We start from the raw sequence: 17,996 nt of genomic DNA, 5'->3' as shown, positions 1-17,996 counted from the left end.
AAACCCCCCTTCCAGGGGGTTACAGCTTGGGATAGCAAGAGGAGGCTCTAGAGCAGGATCCCTGCACAACCCCTGTCTCGTTGGCACTCGGATACCCTCCTCCCAGTCTGAGCTCAGCAGCACTCAACACTGGTTTTACTCACCATCATGAGATAGACCTGGGGGGGAGGTAGGACTGCTCCCACAGGCCCCCTGTGTGCACACACCCCTGGGCTCTGGCTTCAGATGGGACATGAGGATAAGCAGCAGCCCAGAACTTGCACTTTTCCATGGCCTGGTTGGTTGGTTGGTCTGGTTTTCCATGGCATTTTTTAAATGGAGTCTGACTCTCCATCTGCCATGAGAAGGTTGAACACTGTGAAACCAGGAGAGCTTCCTGCAGGATGGCAGTGGAAGATTAGCTCCAGATTCCTCCTATGTGTGACTTGTTGCATGACTTGCAGACCTTCCTCCACTCCACCTCAACTCAGTTGTCTCTGCTGTAGGCCTAGGTGGAGTTCTCCAGTGATGCTAGGTTGTGCTTTGAGGACATTTCAATGCATAAGGGACAAGAAGAGGCTTAAATAGCGTAAGAGCAGTTTGTGGCTGTGTCTCTCCCCCACTCCCAGGGAGTCCTGCTGGGATGTGCAGCAGCTTGACTCAGGTTCTGCCTCTCACTGCTTGGGAATGGTGTGAGGTGGCCTCAGGAGAGCTGACTCAGCCAGGCGTGGTCAGCCCCACCACTGAGCCATCACCACAGGCACTGGCCAAGCTGCTGGGCTATGGAATGGTCACTGCCAGAATTCAGGATCCATACCCAGCTCCAGCCTGTGGGTCACAGCCACAGGAGAGGAGCATGAGAGGGCAGGAAGCAGAGAACACAAGGAACTTCTGCTCAACTTCCTTTCTCCCATACTCCCAAATCCCACCCTCCTCCTGCCATAGCCCAGTGACAAATGAAACCAAACACACCTTTCTTGGAGCTGATCTCTATTTCAAAAGAAGGCTGCTCCTGTAGGAATAGAATATGAACACTGGCACGGGGAGGTAAACAAGTCCCTGGAGTCTTTTGCCACCCAGTTACTTCCTTCCCTTCTTAAATACCCTGAAACAAGTATCACTACAGGAGCTCCAGCCCATACAGTTGAGAACACGTCATGCAAACAAAAATCATTAAAATGAAGGGAAAACCAACGAAAAAAGCCCAACCTAAAACCAGAAAAGCCCTTCCCTGGCTATGCAGGTCTGGAAACCTCACTGTTTCCTCATCACCCCTGGGAAAGGGAAGGGCTTTGCCTGGACACAATCCAGCAGGGAGTCACCAGCAGCTCTCCACGGCAGCGGATTCCCAAGGTGCCAGCCCCAAATCCTGCCCTGACTTGCAGGCAGTGCGTGGGAGCTCTGGGTTCCTCTCGTGGTCACCAGGTGAGGGAAAGGAGAGGCAGGCCCTGAGCTCTGCTGAGGTTCAGGGGGTGTGCTGGGGAGAGGGCAGCACTGGCAGGCAGTGCTTGCCAGCACCAGAGTTTCTGCAACCTGTGAGACATTCCCAGGATTACTTATAGTGGCAAAGAGGGCAAAAACCCCAACAACAGAATCCAAATCCATCAACACTCCTGGGAGGTTTCTAACTATTTCTACATGGACACTGCTTCATCATTCAGCACAGGGCTAACATGCTCCTGGGTAATTGGGGGGGCACAGCAGGTGCCGTGGGGGGGCACAACTCTTCCTTGCTCAATTCCTATGACTAGAAAACATCTGTGGTAACTCACAAACTTCTCACAGGCTCCTCAGGGCACTGGTCCCAGCATGCTCCAAACGCCTCCTGTTCTCCTTCCATGTGGCCAAGTGTGGCAAGCTGGCACCAGGACCCTTCACATGGAGCAGGGACCCAGCCCCTCACAGGGAGCACTGGGGCTGACATGGAGCAGGGACCCAGACCCTTCACAGGGAGCACTGGGGCTGACATGGAGCAGGGACCCGGATCCGTCACAGGGAGCACTGGGGCTGACATGGAGCAGGGACCCGGCCCCTCACAGGGAGCACTGGGGCTGACATGGAGCAGGGACCCGGATCCGTCACAGGGAGCACTGGGGCTGACATGGAGCAGGGACCCAGACCCTTCACAGGGAGCACTGGGGCTGACCCTGGGGACTGTTTCCTAATGAAAAAGAAGGAAAAAAAAAAAGCAGCCAAGAGCAACTGTGACTTGCTCCATTTAATTTCAATTAAGTGCAGCCCTCAGAGGCCGGGATTGATGCCAACGGAGCAGTTTGTTGGCCATCCCCTCAGGGATGTCCCATTTCTCAAATGCCCCTTTCCCAACCAAGCCTCTGCTCTTCTCAGCTTAAAGTTTTAACAAGTCATTACATCCCACTGTGGTGAACTAATAAGAGCTTTAAAACCTGCAGCTCCTTCTTCTCTGGAGGATGCAACTGAACAGTGGAAAGGACACACGGTCAGGCAAGGACCCTTCTCTGCAGTGGGGACACTGCTACCTCTGGAAGTGTTACTGGATCCTGTTGAAAAGACATGATGTAGTTAGGGCTGGGGAAGAGGAAAAGGAGCAACTCTTGCTCTTGGTGTGCTAGAACTGCTGCTCCCTGCCCAGGTGGGAAACACCTGGCAGCTTATTTGCAAAAGGCAAGTGGTTTCCTAAAAACCAAACTACTGAAAACCTGCACAGGCTGCTCAGCCCCTTCCCCCTGAAACCTCACAACTGTGGGAGACACAGTGCGGCAGCAGGGGGCTGGGAGGGCGGCTCGGGCACAGCCGCTCTCTCTGGACCATGCCACAGCCATGGCAGGGTCCAGAGAGGTCTGGCTGTGATTTGTCGATGCTCCCTGAGGAGGATTCAGGAGCTCAGGTGCTCTCTGCCCTCTGCCTGGGTGTTCAGGGGGCAGTAGGTGGCTGTGGCTGGTCTCCACACTGTCCAGGCAGCTGCTGGTATGTTGGCATGTCCTGCCCCAGCAGACCTCGATGTTCTGTGACTGTCCCAGCTCAGGCTCCCCTCCTCTGGAGGTGTCTCCTCTGAGTGTGCTGCTGCTCAATTGCTCTCTACCAGCTTGGCCAGTCCCTGCCGGATCTCACTGAGCTCAAATATCTTCACATCCATGATCTCCGCCACTTTGGTGACCTCGTTCTGGATCTTCTCCCTCTCGGCCAGGGTCTCTGCCAATGTCTGCTCAGCCAGGTGAAGGCGCTGCTCCAGCTCTGCGTTGCGGGTCTCCAGCTCCTGCCCAGGGACACGAGTGCAGTGAGGGGGCTGCCCCAGCACCAACAGGAGCTGCTCACACACCGCCCCCCTTATCTGCACCAACCAGCCACGCTGCCAGCCCAGCACCAGGCTTCCCACACCCAGAAGCCTGGGGCCCCACCAGTTCTTTCACCAAGGGATCTCCTGTCCTAGGCCACAGCACTTGGCAGGCACATGCATGTGAGCACGTGTTCCCCAAACCCAGGGATGTGCCCACAGTTTGCAAAGCAGATCTCACATGCCTGTCACCTCCAGTTGTGATGGCATTTGATGTTTGGAGACACTATTCTGCCATGAAAACCAGTGCCTGTGTAAGGGGCTGGGCCCTGCAGCAGATCTCCTTGTTCAGTAGCTCAGAGGTGAACACAGGCAGGCAGTGCCCCCAGAGACCACACAACAGATCCTGCTTCCACCTGTGTCCTTGCCCTGAGGTGCAGAGCAGCTTGCATCCCTCCTGCCAGCCAGACTGAGGCAGAGCTCTGCTCCCCAGCCAGCCCTGGCCAGCCAGCATGCTAAGCAGGACTTCAGAGGTAGACGGTCACAGGACATGACAGATTCTGCTCCAGTCCCATGTCAGGGGCTACTGCAAGAGCTAAAAGGAGAGTAGGTGAAGGCTGGGTTTGCTCTTGCCTGCTGATTGTGCCCCATGTCACATCTCTGAGGGACACAGAGAGGGTGGAAGAAGGCAGAGACACCAGCAAGAACCCAGTCCCATCATCCAGAGGCAGACCATAGGCACAGCAGCTCTACAGCATTCACTCTTTGGCTCAGCAGAGAAATGGGGAGGATCACTCTGCTATGAGTGCAGAGGTGTCCCAGATCTGCCATCCCCACCTGCAGCTTCTGCAGTGTCTCCTCACGCTCGCCCTCTGCTTCCCATCGGCCACACTTCTGGCTCTTTAGCATCTGGATCTCCTAAAACACAAGGAGGAGCTGTCAGACCCACCCCTGTCCCAGTGGGGCCAGCTCCCAGCACCTACCCCAGCCAAGTCCCTTCCCTCCCTCCCCTCTCACTCAAGCTGTAATGACAAACAGGGTGTTGGTGACTGACGGGCCTCCCAGCTGCAGGCTTTGCTCTGCTTTGTGGGCTCTTACCTCATCCTTAGCCTTGATCAGCAGTTCCAGCTCCTCCAGGGTTTGGCTCAGCTCTTCCTTGTTGTTCTCGCTGGAGGAATCCTGAGTGCCCTGTGACTCCAGTTCTGCTACCTACATGGAAGCAAGCACAGGGGAAGCATGCTCAGAGATACAGGAATGTCCTGACACCTCATCACCCTCAGTCACTCTCCGTCATGTTTTGGCTTCCTTGCAAACCCAACCAGGTTACAACAGGGCAGCAGCTCCCACCCTGGGGAGGAAAAAATCATCTCCTTCTGCTCTGCCCAGATCACACACAGAAACCCTCCATGGCAAAGCTCAGGTTAGAGACTGTCTCTGCTTTCTCCTCCACCTCTGTGCTTCCAGCTGGTTGACATCAAGCACATGAGCCTACAACCCAAAGTGATGGCTACACCATTTACATCCCTGGGCAGAGCTTGCCAAGGGCAAGGGAGCTGCTGCAGCTCAACCCCAGCAGGGCTGGGAGGAAGGATTTGCCCCATTCCTGAAAAATTCAGCCCAGTGGCTGAGATGATTCATGAAGAGGATTTGTGTTTAAAATGCACACACAACACCAAGGTCTCTGCTACACCTCAGGCAGGCTCCTGCTGCAGAGCAGAACATTTGTTCTGTCACTGTGTGACTCCAACACTGAGAACCACCAGTGGGCACAGTGAATCCTGGGGGATGGCTGTTTCCTGGGGACTGGCCACACAACAGCCATCGGGTGGAAACAGCTCTCAATTGCTATAAATCCCTGCTGTCTTTTGAATGAGCTATCCTGAAGTGAAATGGCTTCATGCCTCCTTCTGCAGGCCCCCAGAGTCCTTTCCCAGCCAAACCCCAACTGTCCTAAAACCCTTTCCCAAGTTCTCCATAGTTCTTCCCAACAAGCTCAGCCGTGTGACTGTCACTCCTCTGCCCAGATGCACACAGGCCTGCACACAGTTGATCTGGGACCTCTCTGACATTATACAGGTCAAAAGATCCTATTCTTCCAACCGAACAAGGGCTTGTTTGTACCGCACCACGTGGGTTTCATGATGTGGCAGCTTGGATTTGAGCTAATTACAGCAGACAGAGCAACCTTCATCCTTCCTGTCAGCAGCCAGAAGCTTGTGCTGATGCCCAGCTAAGGGGGCATGGACCTCACTCAGTACTGCTGCAGCTGGGAACCACCCCCTGGAAATGTGAAGGAAAGCTGGTATGCTTTGACTTTGTGCCCTGGTTTCCTCCCTTTGCTCATGGGGACACAGCACAACCCCAACTTGCTCTGCAGAGAACAGGAGCTCTTGTGAGAGCTCCCTGGCTACATGGCCTTATTCCTTGACATGTTTTCCCTGCCAGGCTCATGCAGCATCCTGGATTTCCATCCCATCTCCTGCTGACACCCATGGAAACTGAAGAGAGAATGGGGTCAAGGGCACCATCTGGTTCTGGGATGGGGCTTCCTCTGACCTGCTCTGCAAAGCCCCTCCGGTGCTCACCCGCTGCCGCAGTGTTTCCGTCTCCTCCTGGTAAGCAGCCAACTGCTTCTTCCACTGGTCCACGTTGGCGTTGGCTTCATGGAGAGCAGCCACGAGCTTGTTGTTGTTGTCCTGGAGGCTGAAGAACTCGGCCTCCCACTGGACTTCACTCACAGAACTGTGTGAGAGAACACGGCAAGTGTTCAGGAGAGCACAGGAGAGTCTCAGCATGAAGGGTTCTTCCCCCCGTGCTCACATGCACCGAAACAAAGCTCCTGGAAGCGCAGGGCAGCTCCCAGCTCCTCCAGAGTTTTCTGTTCAGCTTTCATACCACTTCCCCAATGTAAACGCTTCTTCCAGCCCTGAATCTGCGCCTCTTTACCCCCGGATAATATTTGTATTTGAGGCCTTGTGTGCTGGCTTGAAACTGCAGAAACCACACTGTGAGATTAAGGGGGGGGTGTGTGTGTGTGTTTGTGTGTACAGCTGCTACAAAGGAGCTTCATAATGTGGGACTGCAAATCTGGGGTTTAAATCCTTGTCACATCTGAGTTTGCTTTGACTAAAGCCCTCCCACCCCAGGCTCAGGAGAAGGTAGCAAAGGACACTTGCTTTTGATTTAAAAATACTCTTAAGTGTTCAGCTGGGAGCTAAAGGGGAGCCGCAGGGCAGAATCCAGCCAGAGTCTCTTGAACAGACAAAGAGCGGAAGCAGCGGAGACTTTGCTGGTATCATCAGGGGAATTAACACAAATGTAGCCCTGGGCCAGCTGGAAAAGCGTGAATATCTTCTGGTATCATAAACTACTGATCTGTAGATAACTGGCATCAACTCAGCCCTGCTGCGGGCACAAAAGCATTCTTCCCACGCTGCCTGAAGAGCGGATTTCACCTCCAACCGGAATAACTTCCTACTGGAGAAGAGGGGAAATCGCTACGGTGGAGGGTTAGAGCAGCAGCGGACACGGGGCATTATCCAGCTACCTGAAGTAGCAGCATTGGTTCAAAAGCATTTGGGATGACAGGGACATGCACCAAATCCTGCCAGAACAGACAGTTCAGGAGTGAGGAACAGGGAGCACTTGTGGCAGCCTCACCCTTCGGAGAGCATCTTCTTCAGCCGCTCCTTCTCCGTGGTCACCTCCACATCGGCGCTTTGGCTTCGGAATAGTTTATCTTCTCCTGGCCCATTGGAGCTGATGATGGGGCTGGGAAGTACCTGGGGATGAAGAAGAGTGGTTACCACACAGCAGTGAGACCCACAAGGTCTCTGCAAACTCACTCCTAGCCCAGGTTCACAGGGCTGGCTCTGAGCCCCTGCACTCCTGTGGGGAACACTGGCTTTCAGTCCTAACGCTCAGGTAGTGCTGTGCTTGTCTCCATGACAAGGGGTGACAAAGACCCTCAGGTACGGCTCAGCAGCACCAGGCATGGCACAGCAATGTGGGCACAGGGCTCTCTCTTGGATAGGCAGGTCAGTGCTCTGCTCTTCCAGCAGCTGCCCTGCTGCAGGGTCCTCCCTTTCTCTGTGTCCATGCCACGCTGGGGCAGCGACCCCAGCGCGCAGACACGCTGAGCAGGAGGGCTCACAGCCTGCACGCACCAGCTCTTCCCCCTCCCAAGCTGAGGGGCTGAATTCTCCGGCCCTCAGCTTCCCCATGGCAATGCCAGGGTGTCACCAGCTGGAACCCAGCCCCGTGGCCCTGCACACACTGGAGCTGCTCAAGTGGCTGTCCCGGGGCTTTGCTGAATTCTTAAGAGGATTTTCTTGCTGGTTCTCAGAGCAGTGGAAAGACTTAAACTAAACGCAGACCTGCCAGACCTGGGTTCAGTCAAGCCCAGCTTCTGGACCTTGAGCTAAGACACCAGGTGCCATTGGGATGGGGTGTCTCAGGCTCAGGGGAAGGAAACTCTTCTATTGCTCAGGTGACTCTGGCACCCATTTTCCAAAGGTGTGGGAGAAGAAACTCACAGTCTCTGCACCAAAGTATATCCTTGTCTATGGCTCCAGATTCTTGCATACATCAGAGCTAGCAGAGACAAACAACTGACAGCAGAGCAGAGATGAATATGCAGAAGCCAAAGCAGACTTCACATCCTCCAGCCCCTCCAGAAGACCCTTCCTACATGATCTCCTCTCACAGCAGGGAAACAGCTTGGCACTGACAGGGCAAACTGAGCTATAAAAAGCCTCTCTGAGCAACGAGTCTCTGGGCTCCTAAGCAGGGAGCTGTGAGCCCAGGCTGCTGCTGGGGTTCATAGGTAGCCCTCAAATGCCTGTGGTAGAGACAGGCACCTGCTTTGGAGTCGGGTGACACCTATAAATAGAGCCAGACATGGCCATGACATGTATTAAACACCAGCTTCATGAAGCCTTCCAGAGAATGACTGAGAAACAAGACCTGGAAAACACAACCCTGCCTCACCTTTACCACGAGGTGGGGAAACTGAGGCAGGGAAGGGGCAGAAGTTTCCTTTTCTTGTGTGTTGAACCCCTGTGAGTCCAGCTGAAGATACTGCACACTGTTTTGTTGCTTATGTTTCCACAGTGACATACTCTGTGCTGGGGATGCTAAATGGGATGGGAATTGGCCTAAAAGCTACTAGAGGCCAGAAGAGAGCTTCTATCCTGGGATTTGCCCAGCTCTGAAAATCTAAAGCCTGAGTAAACTAGTGCAGATGCAGAAAAGGAGGAAGCCTTGATTTAATTTCAGGAGACAGATCTGCTCTCTGCTCACTTGCAAACAGAAACACAATCAATTATTCAAGGATGAAACTCAGATTTGAAGCTCTACTAATGTAGAGACTGGGAATCAGTGGGACAGTTGGAGAAGGGATGAGGGGCTGATTTGTGTACAGGCTGGAGAAAGCAGGAATTGCAGGCCAAGATGTGCACACCCCCATGGCAAGGGACACTGCACGTGCCACTGCCTCAGCATGCTGGTCACTGAGACAGGCTGAATGGGAAGAGTGAGGTGAAGGTCACCTCCATGTGACCTCCTCAGCCCTTCTGCTGCAAGGTGCCATCGCAGCACAGAAGGGATGAACATGTCCTGTTGTGGCACCTCCTGAGCTCTGCTGGTGTAAACAGCTGAAGAGGGAGGATCTGTACTCCCAGCCTCCACCTCCTGGCCAGGGGAGCTGGGAGATGACACCGCAGCTGGCCAGGAATCTGCATCTTGGGTAATGATTACTGAGCAGAGTCTTTGGCCATTAACCCACCCAGCATTTGGCCTCATGACCCACCCATTAGGATGGGGCTTAGAGTTACAGGAGCCAAAAGCTGGGCAGATTTTCCCCAGTTTTGCACCCCACCTGACATTTCCAGTCTCTGCAGAGCCACCACCTCCCCCTCCTTTCCCTGCAGGCCAAGGTACTGTTCACACTCCCTCCTCCTCCTCTGCTGCCACTCCATCTGTACCCAGCCCAGAGAACACAATGTCCTCCAACCTACAGCTCCTCTCCTACTGCCAGGAGCGCTGGGAAATGCAGAATCACCTCTGGAGGGAAGTATTTGGGAGGGCAAGTTCATCATCAGCACTGCACTGCTTCACCATGGGAAAAAACAGGGTAGAGCTCTCCACAGCCTGTCCTCTCCCTCCATCCCACTGCTGCTGGAGTTGGTTTAGCTACACAGGGAGAAAGGTAACAAGTGCAACACATGTGAGAACCATCTGTGATGGGCTTAAGGTTTCTGGCTTGGTCTCCTGGGGAAAAGAAAATGGAATGAGTGGCTGTCAGGCAGCAGCGCTACCTTAGGGAGAGTTCCCAAGAGGAGTGTGATTCCTGCTCTCACAGCACAGCTTCTCCTCCACAGTGGAAACAGAAACAGAAGTCTGGCCAGCACTCCTCAGTCACCAGCTCTAAGAAATCCCTTTGTCTTTCCATGGACCCCCGTGGGCAGCACCATCTCCTGTCAGAGACACTTGGAGGAGAATTCCCTGCAGCCCCAGAAGAATGGACAAAAGTGCCATGTGTCTTCCTCCCTATGATCTTCGACCAGGCAACATGCACTCCTGCATGCCACCTGCGTGCTGCTGTCACCCTGAGCCCAGGGAGAGCCAGCAGCTCGAAATCAAAGAAGAAAAGAACCACAACAAACCCCACCAAACTAAAAAGCCCCAGGCAGCACAGCAGGAACCCCCCCACCCCAGCATGGCTTCAATAGACATCAAACGGCTTCCATAGTTTGCCAAAGGGAGAGGGGGGTGAACCTTCCCAGGAGCTCCACTTAAGCACTCATTTGTTAATCTGCTTCATGAGCTCCAGCAGTGACCTCAGGGCCACAAGTGCCACCAAAGTGTGAGGCTCCCCGCTCAGTGTCTGGGAGGAAGCTCTCAGAAGGGGGTGGAAGTCAGAAGTTACTGGAGGAGATGAGCACAGCGGCCGTTTCCCCTGGCTGCCATCACTCAGCATTACCTGGTGAGATGCGATGTTCAGGGCAGGGTTGGTCAGCTCTGTTTTATCCTGGGACTTCTCCCTCGCCAAACGAGCTGCTTCCTTCACTTCCTGGAACTTCTCTGCAAACTAGAGGGGAGGGGAAGAGTCACTCCAGTGCTCTGCCAACAAGTGCAACTCACCAGACCCGAGGCCTGGGTCCTCCTCCCTTTGCAGCTCCATCCAACATGCTTTTACATTTCTCTTCAACTAACAATACAATTCAGTGAGTGGCCCCTTCCTGGCCATGGTTCTGGCCCTCGGTGGGCTTAGCTAAACAGCAGTGACAGAAATTGAGCCTCAAGTCCTAATTTGATTTGTGATATTCAAAACCACTCTGCAAATTTTACTTTAAAGCTCTTCCCACTGTGCTAAAAGCTGATGCAAGATGCAGAGATGCTAGGAACAGCATTACATCAGGCTCCTAAAGCCTGTTCTCCAGAGGCTTATCTCCCCTTCAGGGTTTCAGGGACATTCCCCCCGCTGGCATCAGCTTTCTGCAGCACCTGCAGCATTACCTGGGAGAGATGCTGCTCAGAAGCAAAGCCCAACCCGTACACGGTGTTGGCTCGGCTGTCTGCCCACTGGCCAAATTTCTGGGATGTCTTTGTGAAGGTCATGTTGGGAGTGATGGTGCTGTTGATGATTGCCTGGAGAGAGAAGCAACAATGAGAGTCAGAGAAAACTCCAGCCTGCTGCCCTGAGGCGGTGGGGTGGGAGTGCTCACTATCATCCCTGGGTGCTCTAGGAATTAGGGGGAGAAAGCTCTGGCTTTTCGTCTATAAAACAACAGTTCAGGCTTTTGGTGACCAAAAGTCTAGTGTGGCTACGTGACATGGACAAACCTCAGTCATCTCATCTAGAAAAAGGAAAAGAAAGTCTCAGTGTCATCAGCTTCCTCCATTGCTGGAAAGGAAGATAAGAGACAGGGTGTCCCTGGGGACTCCACAACTCGCTGCTGTTCTCCATTTGCATGGCAAGTAAAGCAAAAGGCTTCCCCAGCAGTCGGGAGCGGCTGTTATGAACCACTCTGCTGGTTGGGGCAGCACCAAAGGAAGGTGTCTGGGAAGATGCTGAGGCTCTGCCATTGCAGGTCTGCAGGAGGAGGTCAGGAACACGCCTATCAAGAGCAGTTTGTGGAGAGTTACTCGGGTTTGGTGGAAGTGACTGCACAGACAACTCCTGAGATGCCCCCAGCCTCTGCCTGTCATTTCATTATTTCTACAGGGGTTGGGTTTAGCACAGGATAAAGGGTGTCAGGACAAGCTTGTGCTTTGCACGTGCCAAGGGCGAGAAGAGACTGGAGCTGGGAGAGACAACATCAGACCCATCAGCACAGATTCTAGTGTCTAACACTACACTTGAGCGTGGCAGCAGTGTTTAACCTTCCATTCCCTGCAGTGGAGATCCTCAAGGGCCTGTGCTGAGAACTGACCAACTTGACACCACAACATCACCAGAACAGAGTGGAGAAGAGCCTGCTGTGACGCTGCGTGGTGCTGCCCCCACCTTGGTGCCCCCCACGCTGATGATCCGGTACACGTTGCGTGTGGCATCGTAGAAGTAGGAGACGGTGAGAGCGTGTTTGCTGGCAGGGATCCAGTTCCGTTTGGTGGCAGGGTCAATCTGGAAGACGTGGGCCCTGGTGCTGAAGATTGGCTGCTCTCTGCAAGAGAAACAAACAGGGCTGTCAGGGCACAGGGGAGCTGAGCAACAGGGAAAGAGCGCTGACTTCCTGGCACTGGGGCTGAATGATGCACCACCAGCAGCACTTCTGCTCCTCGCTTCTCTGCAGGGATCTGAGGCAGGGGGTGCCAGGCAGGGCAGCCCCCAAGGACACAGCATCTCTCACCCAGCAGCCCTCCGCTGAGCCTCTGTGCAGGGAGCAGCAGCTCCCCAGTCTGGGCTGGTATCATCTAGTGTCCTTCCCTATCAGGAGAGTCATGACCCAAGTTTTCCAGCATTCCTGTGAGTTGCTTTTCCAAGATCTCCGCGCTTCTCTGTGCTCTCCCCAGGAGCTCTCCACATCCTGGACACCCTTCCAAAGCCCTTTTTAGAAGCTGGGGGACTGCTTGGATGCCCCTGCAAAGTACAAGCCCGTGGTTGTTTTATGCCTCCTATTTGACCACCATCCAGGCAGCACAATGACAGCAGCTTTCACTGCACACTAGTGACCCTGGGCTATGAAAATACCCTTGGCACAATAACAAAGCTACCAAGGGTGTTTAACTACAGGTACAGGTTTTTACCTTCCTCTAGAGTTTCTCTGTCCTCCTCTGCAGTCTTCAGCCATTTCCAAAGGCCAAAAGCCTGCTTATCCCAGCAATAACAGGTTATGCCCTCACGTTAGTATATCATATATGCATGCTCACCCATGGATAGGCAAGCAACTTGGAAGCAGAAGCACAAATAGGACATCACAACCTCATGTTTGGAGTATACCTGGCAGCCCTTCACAACACAGCCAGAGTCATGTTAATGATGAGGGTTACAGTCTTTTTAGGCCACCTTGAAGCTTTCTTTCAGCACCCCTCAGCACCTCAGTGGGCAGTTCATGCAAGTGCACCAGGGACAGGACTCTCTGGCTGCTGTATTGTATATACTTCGTATCTCCAAGCTGGAGCGCGAGGGAAATAAATGGACGGACGGATGGATGGATGGATGATGTGTCTAGGATGTGAGCACAAGCAGCGCCTTCCCCTCAGCACAGCTCTTCCTCCCTTGACTCATGCTTGGGAAGCGCATCCTGCAGGGAGAGGTCACACTGCAGGATTCAAAGCAAGCCACTTCACAAGGAATGAAAGGAAACACTTCACCACACAATGTGCAGCTGCTGGAAGAAAGCTCTGAACCAAGCACTGCCCGGGCTCTGTAACCAGTGCGATCTGAGCTGAACTAAGGAGTTGAACCAGAGGCATCAGGATGTAACTCGAGCGTTTCAGGAGCACGAAGGAATGTTCCCATGACACAACATCAGGTGCATCGGGGTCTGGGCTTGGCTTTGGTTAAACCCAAGGTACTGGCCATTACCCAAACCAGTGAAATGTGATGTGACTGGGAACACCCCCCCACGGCAGCTGCGCACAAGGCACAGGCACGACCCCTGCTCTGGGCAAGCTCCCCAAATCCACACCACTTGTATTTCCTGCCTGTTCCAAGTCCTCACAGCTGCCATGAGCAGCCTTTCCTGTCAATCCAGAGACAAATGTACTGCTGCTTTCTGAACACATCCCAAAGCTCAGGAAGGAAATCAGATCCTCCCTGCTAGCTCCCCATTTCACACCTTGTTCCCTGACTCAGATCTCTGTGACTGCAGGAGGGTCTAATCCAGCCTCTCTCTGCACCTTCTCTGCCTGGTTTTATTCAGCCACAGTCTGGTTTTGGAATGAGATTCATGTTTTCCAGGCTCCAGTGACAGATACGAAGTTCACATGGATCACAACTTAACCCTTTGAGACACAGGAGCTACAGAGTAGGGAAAAACTAATGTTTCTGCACCTTAACCCCCAAATCCTGGCTAGTGTTGGAAAGAAGAGAGGAAGGACATTACCTAGTTGGTGACATCTGTTAGGAAGGGTAAGAGTAGAGGCCATGGAGTTAGTATGCGTCTCCTCCAGCAGCTTCCTCCTCAGGTCTCCTAGCTGGAGTTTTTGCCTCCAAGTGATTCCTTTCAGCTCTATTCACCACCCAGAGCACAGGGCGTTCAACCAGGCAGCATTCAGGGGCTCCCTTGTCCCAAGCTTGGAGCTTGCAATGATTTCTCATCACTGAACAAGTTTTCTTCCCTGGCCGGGGGGATAAGTGGGTGAGCTGTGTAACTGGAGCAAATCCCCTTGGCAGCAGGCGCTGGCTGTTGGGAAAGGGCCACAGGGAGCCTGGAAAGCGCTCGTTTCCCAGTCACGCGCACGTGATGCGCTGCATGATGGAAACCCCTCCTCAGGATCAGCCCTCGCCCGCACGGAGCTATTCCTGTGCTCAGCGGCGCCTGCACCAGTGCCAGTGGGATCCCTCCTGCTGACTGCAGCAGCTTTCAGACCAAGTGATGTCCCCTGTCCCCCAGCCAGCCCCCTCGATGCACCCTGAGCTCTGCCATTCCGACATCACCCTCCTCTGCCCGCAGGGATCGGGTCTGCAGCCACACGGGGGATTCCCACCTCGTGTGTCTCCCTGCCCCGTGCTCTGCAGGGCCAGGCATGATCCCAGACTCCAGCAGGGAGGAACCGCTGTGGCTGCCCTGCGCTGTCTCCCCATGACATGTGAGCGCTGGCTATTATTTGCTTTGTAAATGAGGCTCTGCAGTAAATGGTCCCCACCCTGCTCTCTCCCATGTCAGCTGAGACTGGGTATCTCCGAAAGAAGCTTAAGAAAGTGAATTTGCATGATGAAGATGCCTGTGAAGGGATAGAGAGCCCAGATCTCCAGCCTCTTTGGTAGGTCTGCCTCCAAGCAGGTCAGCTGAGAGTATCTTAATCTGGAAACCCCCACTGCCTTCTACTTATCGCTCTAAGCCCAGGAGAGGCTCAGGAGGCCACGCACCACAAAGCCAGCGTTACTTTCCTTCTGAGCACCAGGAGTGGAAAATAAACTGCAACTGGAAGCCCTGTCGGAGAGGAGAAAAGCCCTCACAGGGTTAGCTTATGCTTTTCCTAATCCCATGAAGCCAACTTGGCCGCTCTCCTGCCAGCACACAGCCCCCGGAATGCACGTTCTTTTCCTGGTCTCAGGTACACCGCAAGCTGCCCCTCTGATGGTGCCGATGGGAAGGGTGCTCTGCTTCTTGTGCCTTCACACCACCACCGTGCCTCAACACTCCTCATACCTCTGCTTGTCCCTTACGGTGTTCCCTGGAGCAACACCACTTCCCGGCGGCTGTGCAAGGCGCATCCCTTCCAGTTAGAAACGTGCAAGCCTCGCAGGCTCTCCATGGGCCTGCTGCCAGCTCCACCACACGTGCTTTGCTTCCAACAGAGAGCAAAGCGGCACACCAGCGCCAGGGCTCGCAGCAGCTTCACCTGCCTGGCCAGGGAGGGAATCCCGCTGCCGCCTCCCTGCGAGGGAAGCAGACAGGCAGAATCTCCTGAAATGATTGCTCATGTTTCCCTTCTCCTCACTGCAGCTGGAAGAGCTGCTGCCAACAGGCCTGTCCCTCCTCATGGTGATTGCTTTACGTGGCCTCCTCACAACTACCGGAGCAGCACGCCAGCCTGGCCCCGGGACAGGGCTTTCTAGGAAGCAGTAGCTGAAGCACTGCAGGTAATGATTAGGAGAGCTTTCTGCTCTGCTTGGGAACAGCACAGAGATGTTTATGTTCCTTTTGCAGTGCTTGTGCAGGGGGAAAAAGTCTTTCTTTGTTTTAAATCCATCAAATGGTACAAACTGTATCCAGCAAGTACAAGAATGTCATTATGGAGGACACTGGCCAGCCTGGAAACCTGCCTTTCAGTACTCACTTGTCTGACGAGGTTAAAGCAAAGCTGCAAAACAAAAAGCTCTCCTGGAGTCTAAGTGGTGGGGCACAACAAAAAAGCAGAGAGAAAGAGCAGGCAGCAATGCAAACCAAGAGAAGAAAAGCAAGAAAGTCTGCAGATCCAGAGGCACATCTCCAAGAAGTCACTAATGGTTATTAAATGGAAAATGCCTCCTCCAGCAGCAGGGCTGACACAGCCCAGGAGTGGCTCAGCAAGGCGGGACACAGGCAGGACACTGCTGAGGTTGGTTCAGAGCAGGGAAAACTCAGGTCCTGCCAGCCAGGGCAAAGATGCATGGGCAGAGCCACGGCTGAGCTTGTTGCAGGCCGAGCCGATGACCTCTTGTTCCCAAAACCACTACAAAGCTTATCAAAATAGCCCTGAAAGTGCCCAGGATTCAAACTGTCGTGTTCCCTCTCCCTTTTCCCCTGTGTTGTAAGTGTATAGGCTGGATACACCACACATCTCTCAATGCTGCCACTTCTTGTCCTGCTCCCAGCTGGGAGTCCCCATGACCATACAGACGTTGTAGTGAAAAGGGCACATGTAAATAAAGCCACTCACATCCCTCAGGGCTGCCCTTGGCAGAGAACTGAGAAAACCAAAGCAAATAACTGAAAGGACAACGATCTGGCTGAGAGACAGACGTGTTCAGCAAGTGCCTGCTGGCAACTGGAAAGGATTCAGGTCCCATCGCTGCCAGCATCTGCTCCAGCCCAAGGGGGAAGGGCAACACTCAATATCCCATGGCCCACTGATGGCTTAAAAACGACCTGTCCCCAGTGAATGTCCCGATGCAGACTGCCAGCTACCAGCAAAACCAAGCAGCTAAAACTGAAAAGCAGAGATGATCTAACCAGTCTAATGTGCTCTTCACAGCAGCAAAGCACCTGGCTCCAGGGTGCTGCCTGAGTAAGGGCCCAAATCTCTCCTCTTGTGGCTCCTCCTGACGGAGAAGGCGGAAGAAGGTCACAGGGTGCTTGGGGAGGACACATGAATACAGGCTATGGATCAGTCGTTTCCCATTTGCTCTCTCTGGAGTCTGTGCTCAGTGGTCATTAAGACAGCGTGTAAAACTGCATGCTGGTCTCAGTTCCATCTTGGTTCTTCTATTATTTCCCTCTCTACAGCATCCAAATGGATTTCTTAATAAATAGCTGCTTATTTCCCCCTTGCCAGGAGAGCAAATCATTGTTTGTCCTCTTAATGGATGGTCTCAGCAGAGTAGCAATGAACTGAGCAGCTCAAAGGGACTGAGTCCACCAAGGCTGGGGGGAGGACCCCGTCAGGTTAGGACACACTGAAAACCCTGCCCAAAACCCTGGAGGAGAAGCAACCCTGCAAGCACTGCCCCATGCCAAGGAGGTACAGATGGCATCAATTCAGCCCTGCACCAGCACCACGTTTTACCTGCAGGGGAACAGCAGGCATTAAAAGGTGCCAAGGTCCGGAGAAGACCAAAACCCAGCACTGCCCCCTCTGTGCTGTGTAATCTGAACACATATGTCACTGGAGGCAGCGAGCTGTCCTCGAGTGTCCTGTCGGGATGTGGCCTCTACCCTCTTCTTATAGCACATGGGCCTCTTCCTGAGTGGGATCTTCTAAATGACCCCAGTGCTGCTCATGCAACGGGGGATTGCAGCAGGAAGGGAGACGAGCACCACCCAGAGAGAGCCTGCACATCTCCTGTTTAGGAGACAGCACCAGGATTGTCCCGTGACACACCTGGATCATCTGGATCAGGACATACACAGGTACATACACAGCCCAGCTCGCCCGCCTTGCTGCAGAGCCCGTCCTGCACACACATACATCTACACACTGAGCAAACCCCTTTCAATCCCTCTGCCGGGGATGTGTTTAACAGGAGGATTTCAGAGAGTCCCCCCCTAATCCTCACCAGACACATACTCTCAAGCCTGCAAACAAGTCTAATAGCAGAACAGAAGTGAAAAGGTGAAGGGGTTTTTGGCTGAAGCCGCAGGAGGCAAAGGCAGAGCTGGAATGGTGTTCCCACTGCACCTCCTGCCGCAATCCTACAAAGAAATGTATCCCGTTGTAAGGAACAGCGCAGGATAGAGGAAGGGACAGAGAGTCTTTGAAAAAGCTGTCAATAAAGCATTTATCTTTCTGTCTAAACTAGCACCGTGGCAGCTCCAGTGTTTTCATTGCAGGCTCGCTCCTCGACCCATCCAATTCAGCTGCCTGTTGGGTCTTTACACCTCAGAGAAAGTGTGTTTTACTGCTCTTTACTTTCTCAAGGTATTTCCAATGCAAATAGCATCTCTTTGGTAAA

At 53.6% G+C, this 17,996-nt stretch overlaps 1 protein-coding gene across 1 annotated transcript; it reads right to left on the bottom strand.

Moving 5' to 3' along the window:
- Window positions 1-952: 952 nt before the first annotated feature.
- Window positions 953-12,077, bottom strand: LOC115618307 (homer protein homolog 3-like). Its single transcript, XM_030509746.1, has 8 exons — window positions 11,742-12,077; window positions 10,751-10,882; window positions 10,215-10,322; window positions 6,893-7,014; window positions 5,818-5,974; window positions 4,331-4,441; window positions 4,070-4,150; window positions 953-3,214 (listed from the first exon to the last, which is right to left on the bottom strand). The coding sequence occupies exons 1-8, from the start codon at window positions 12,075-12,077 to the stop codon at window positions 3,026-3,028; spliced, it is 1,236 nt and encodes a 411-aa protein (XP_030365606.1). The 3' UTR covers window positions 953-3,025.
- Between the last annotated feature and the right edge of the window lie 5,919 nt (window positions 12,078-17,996).

This window comes from Strigops habroptila, chromosome 20 (assembly GCF_004027225.2).
Source record: "Strigops habroptila isolate Jane chromosome 20, bStrHab1.2.pri, whole genome shotgun sequence".
NCBI lineage: Eukaryota > Metazoa > Chordata > Aves > Psittaciformes > Psittacidae > Strigops > Strigops habroptila.
Note: the sequence above shows the minus strand (reverse complement) of the source record. Positions and strands in the feature narration are given on the sequence as shown.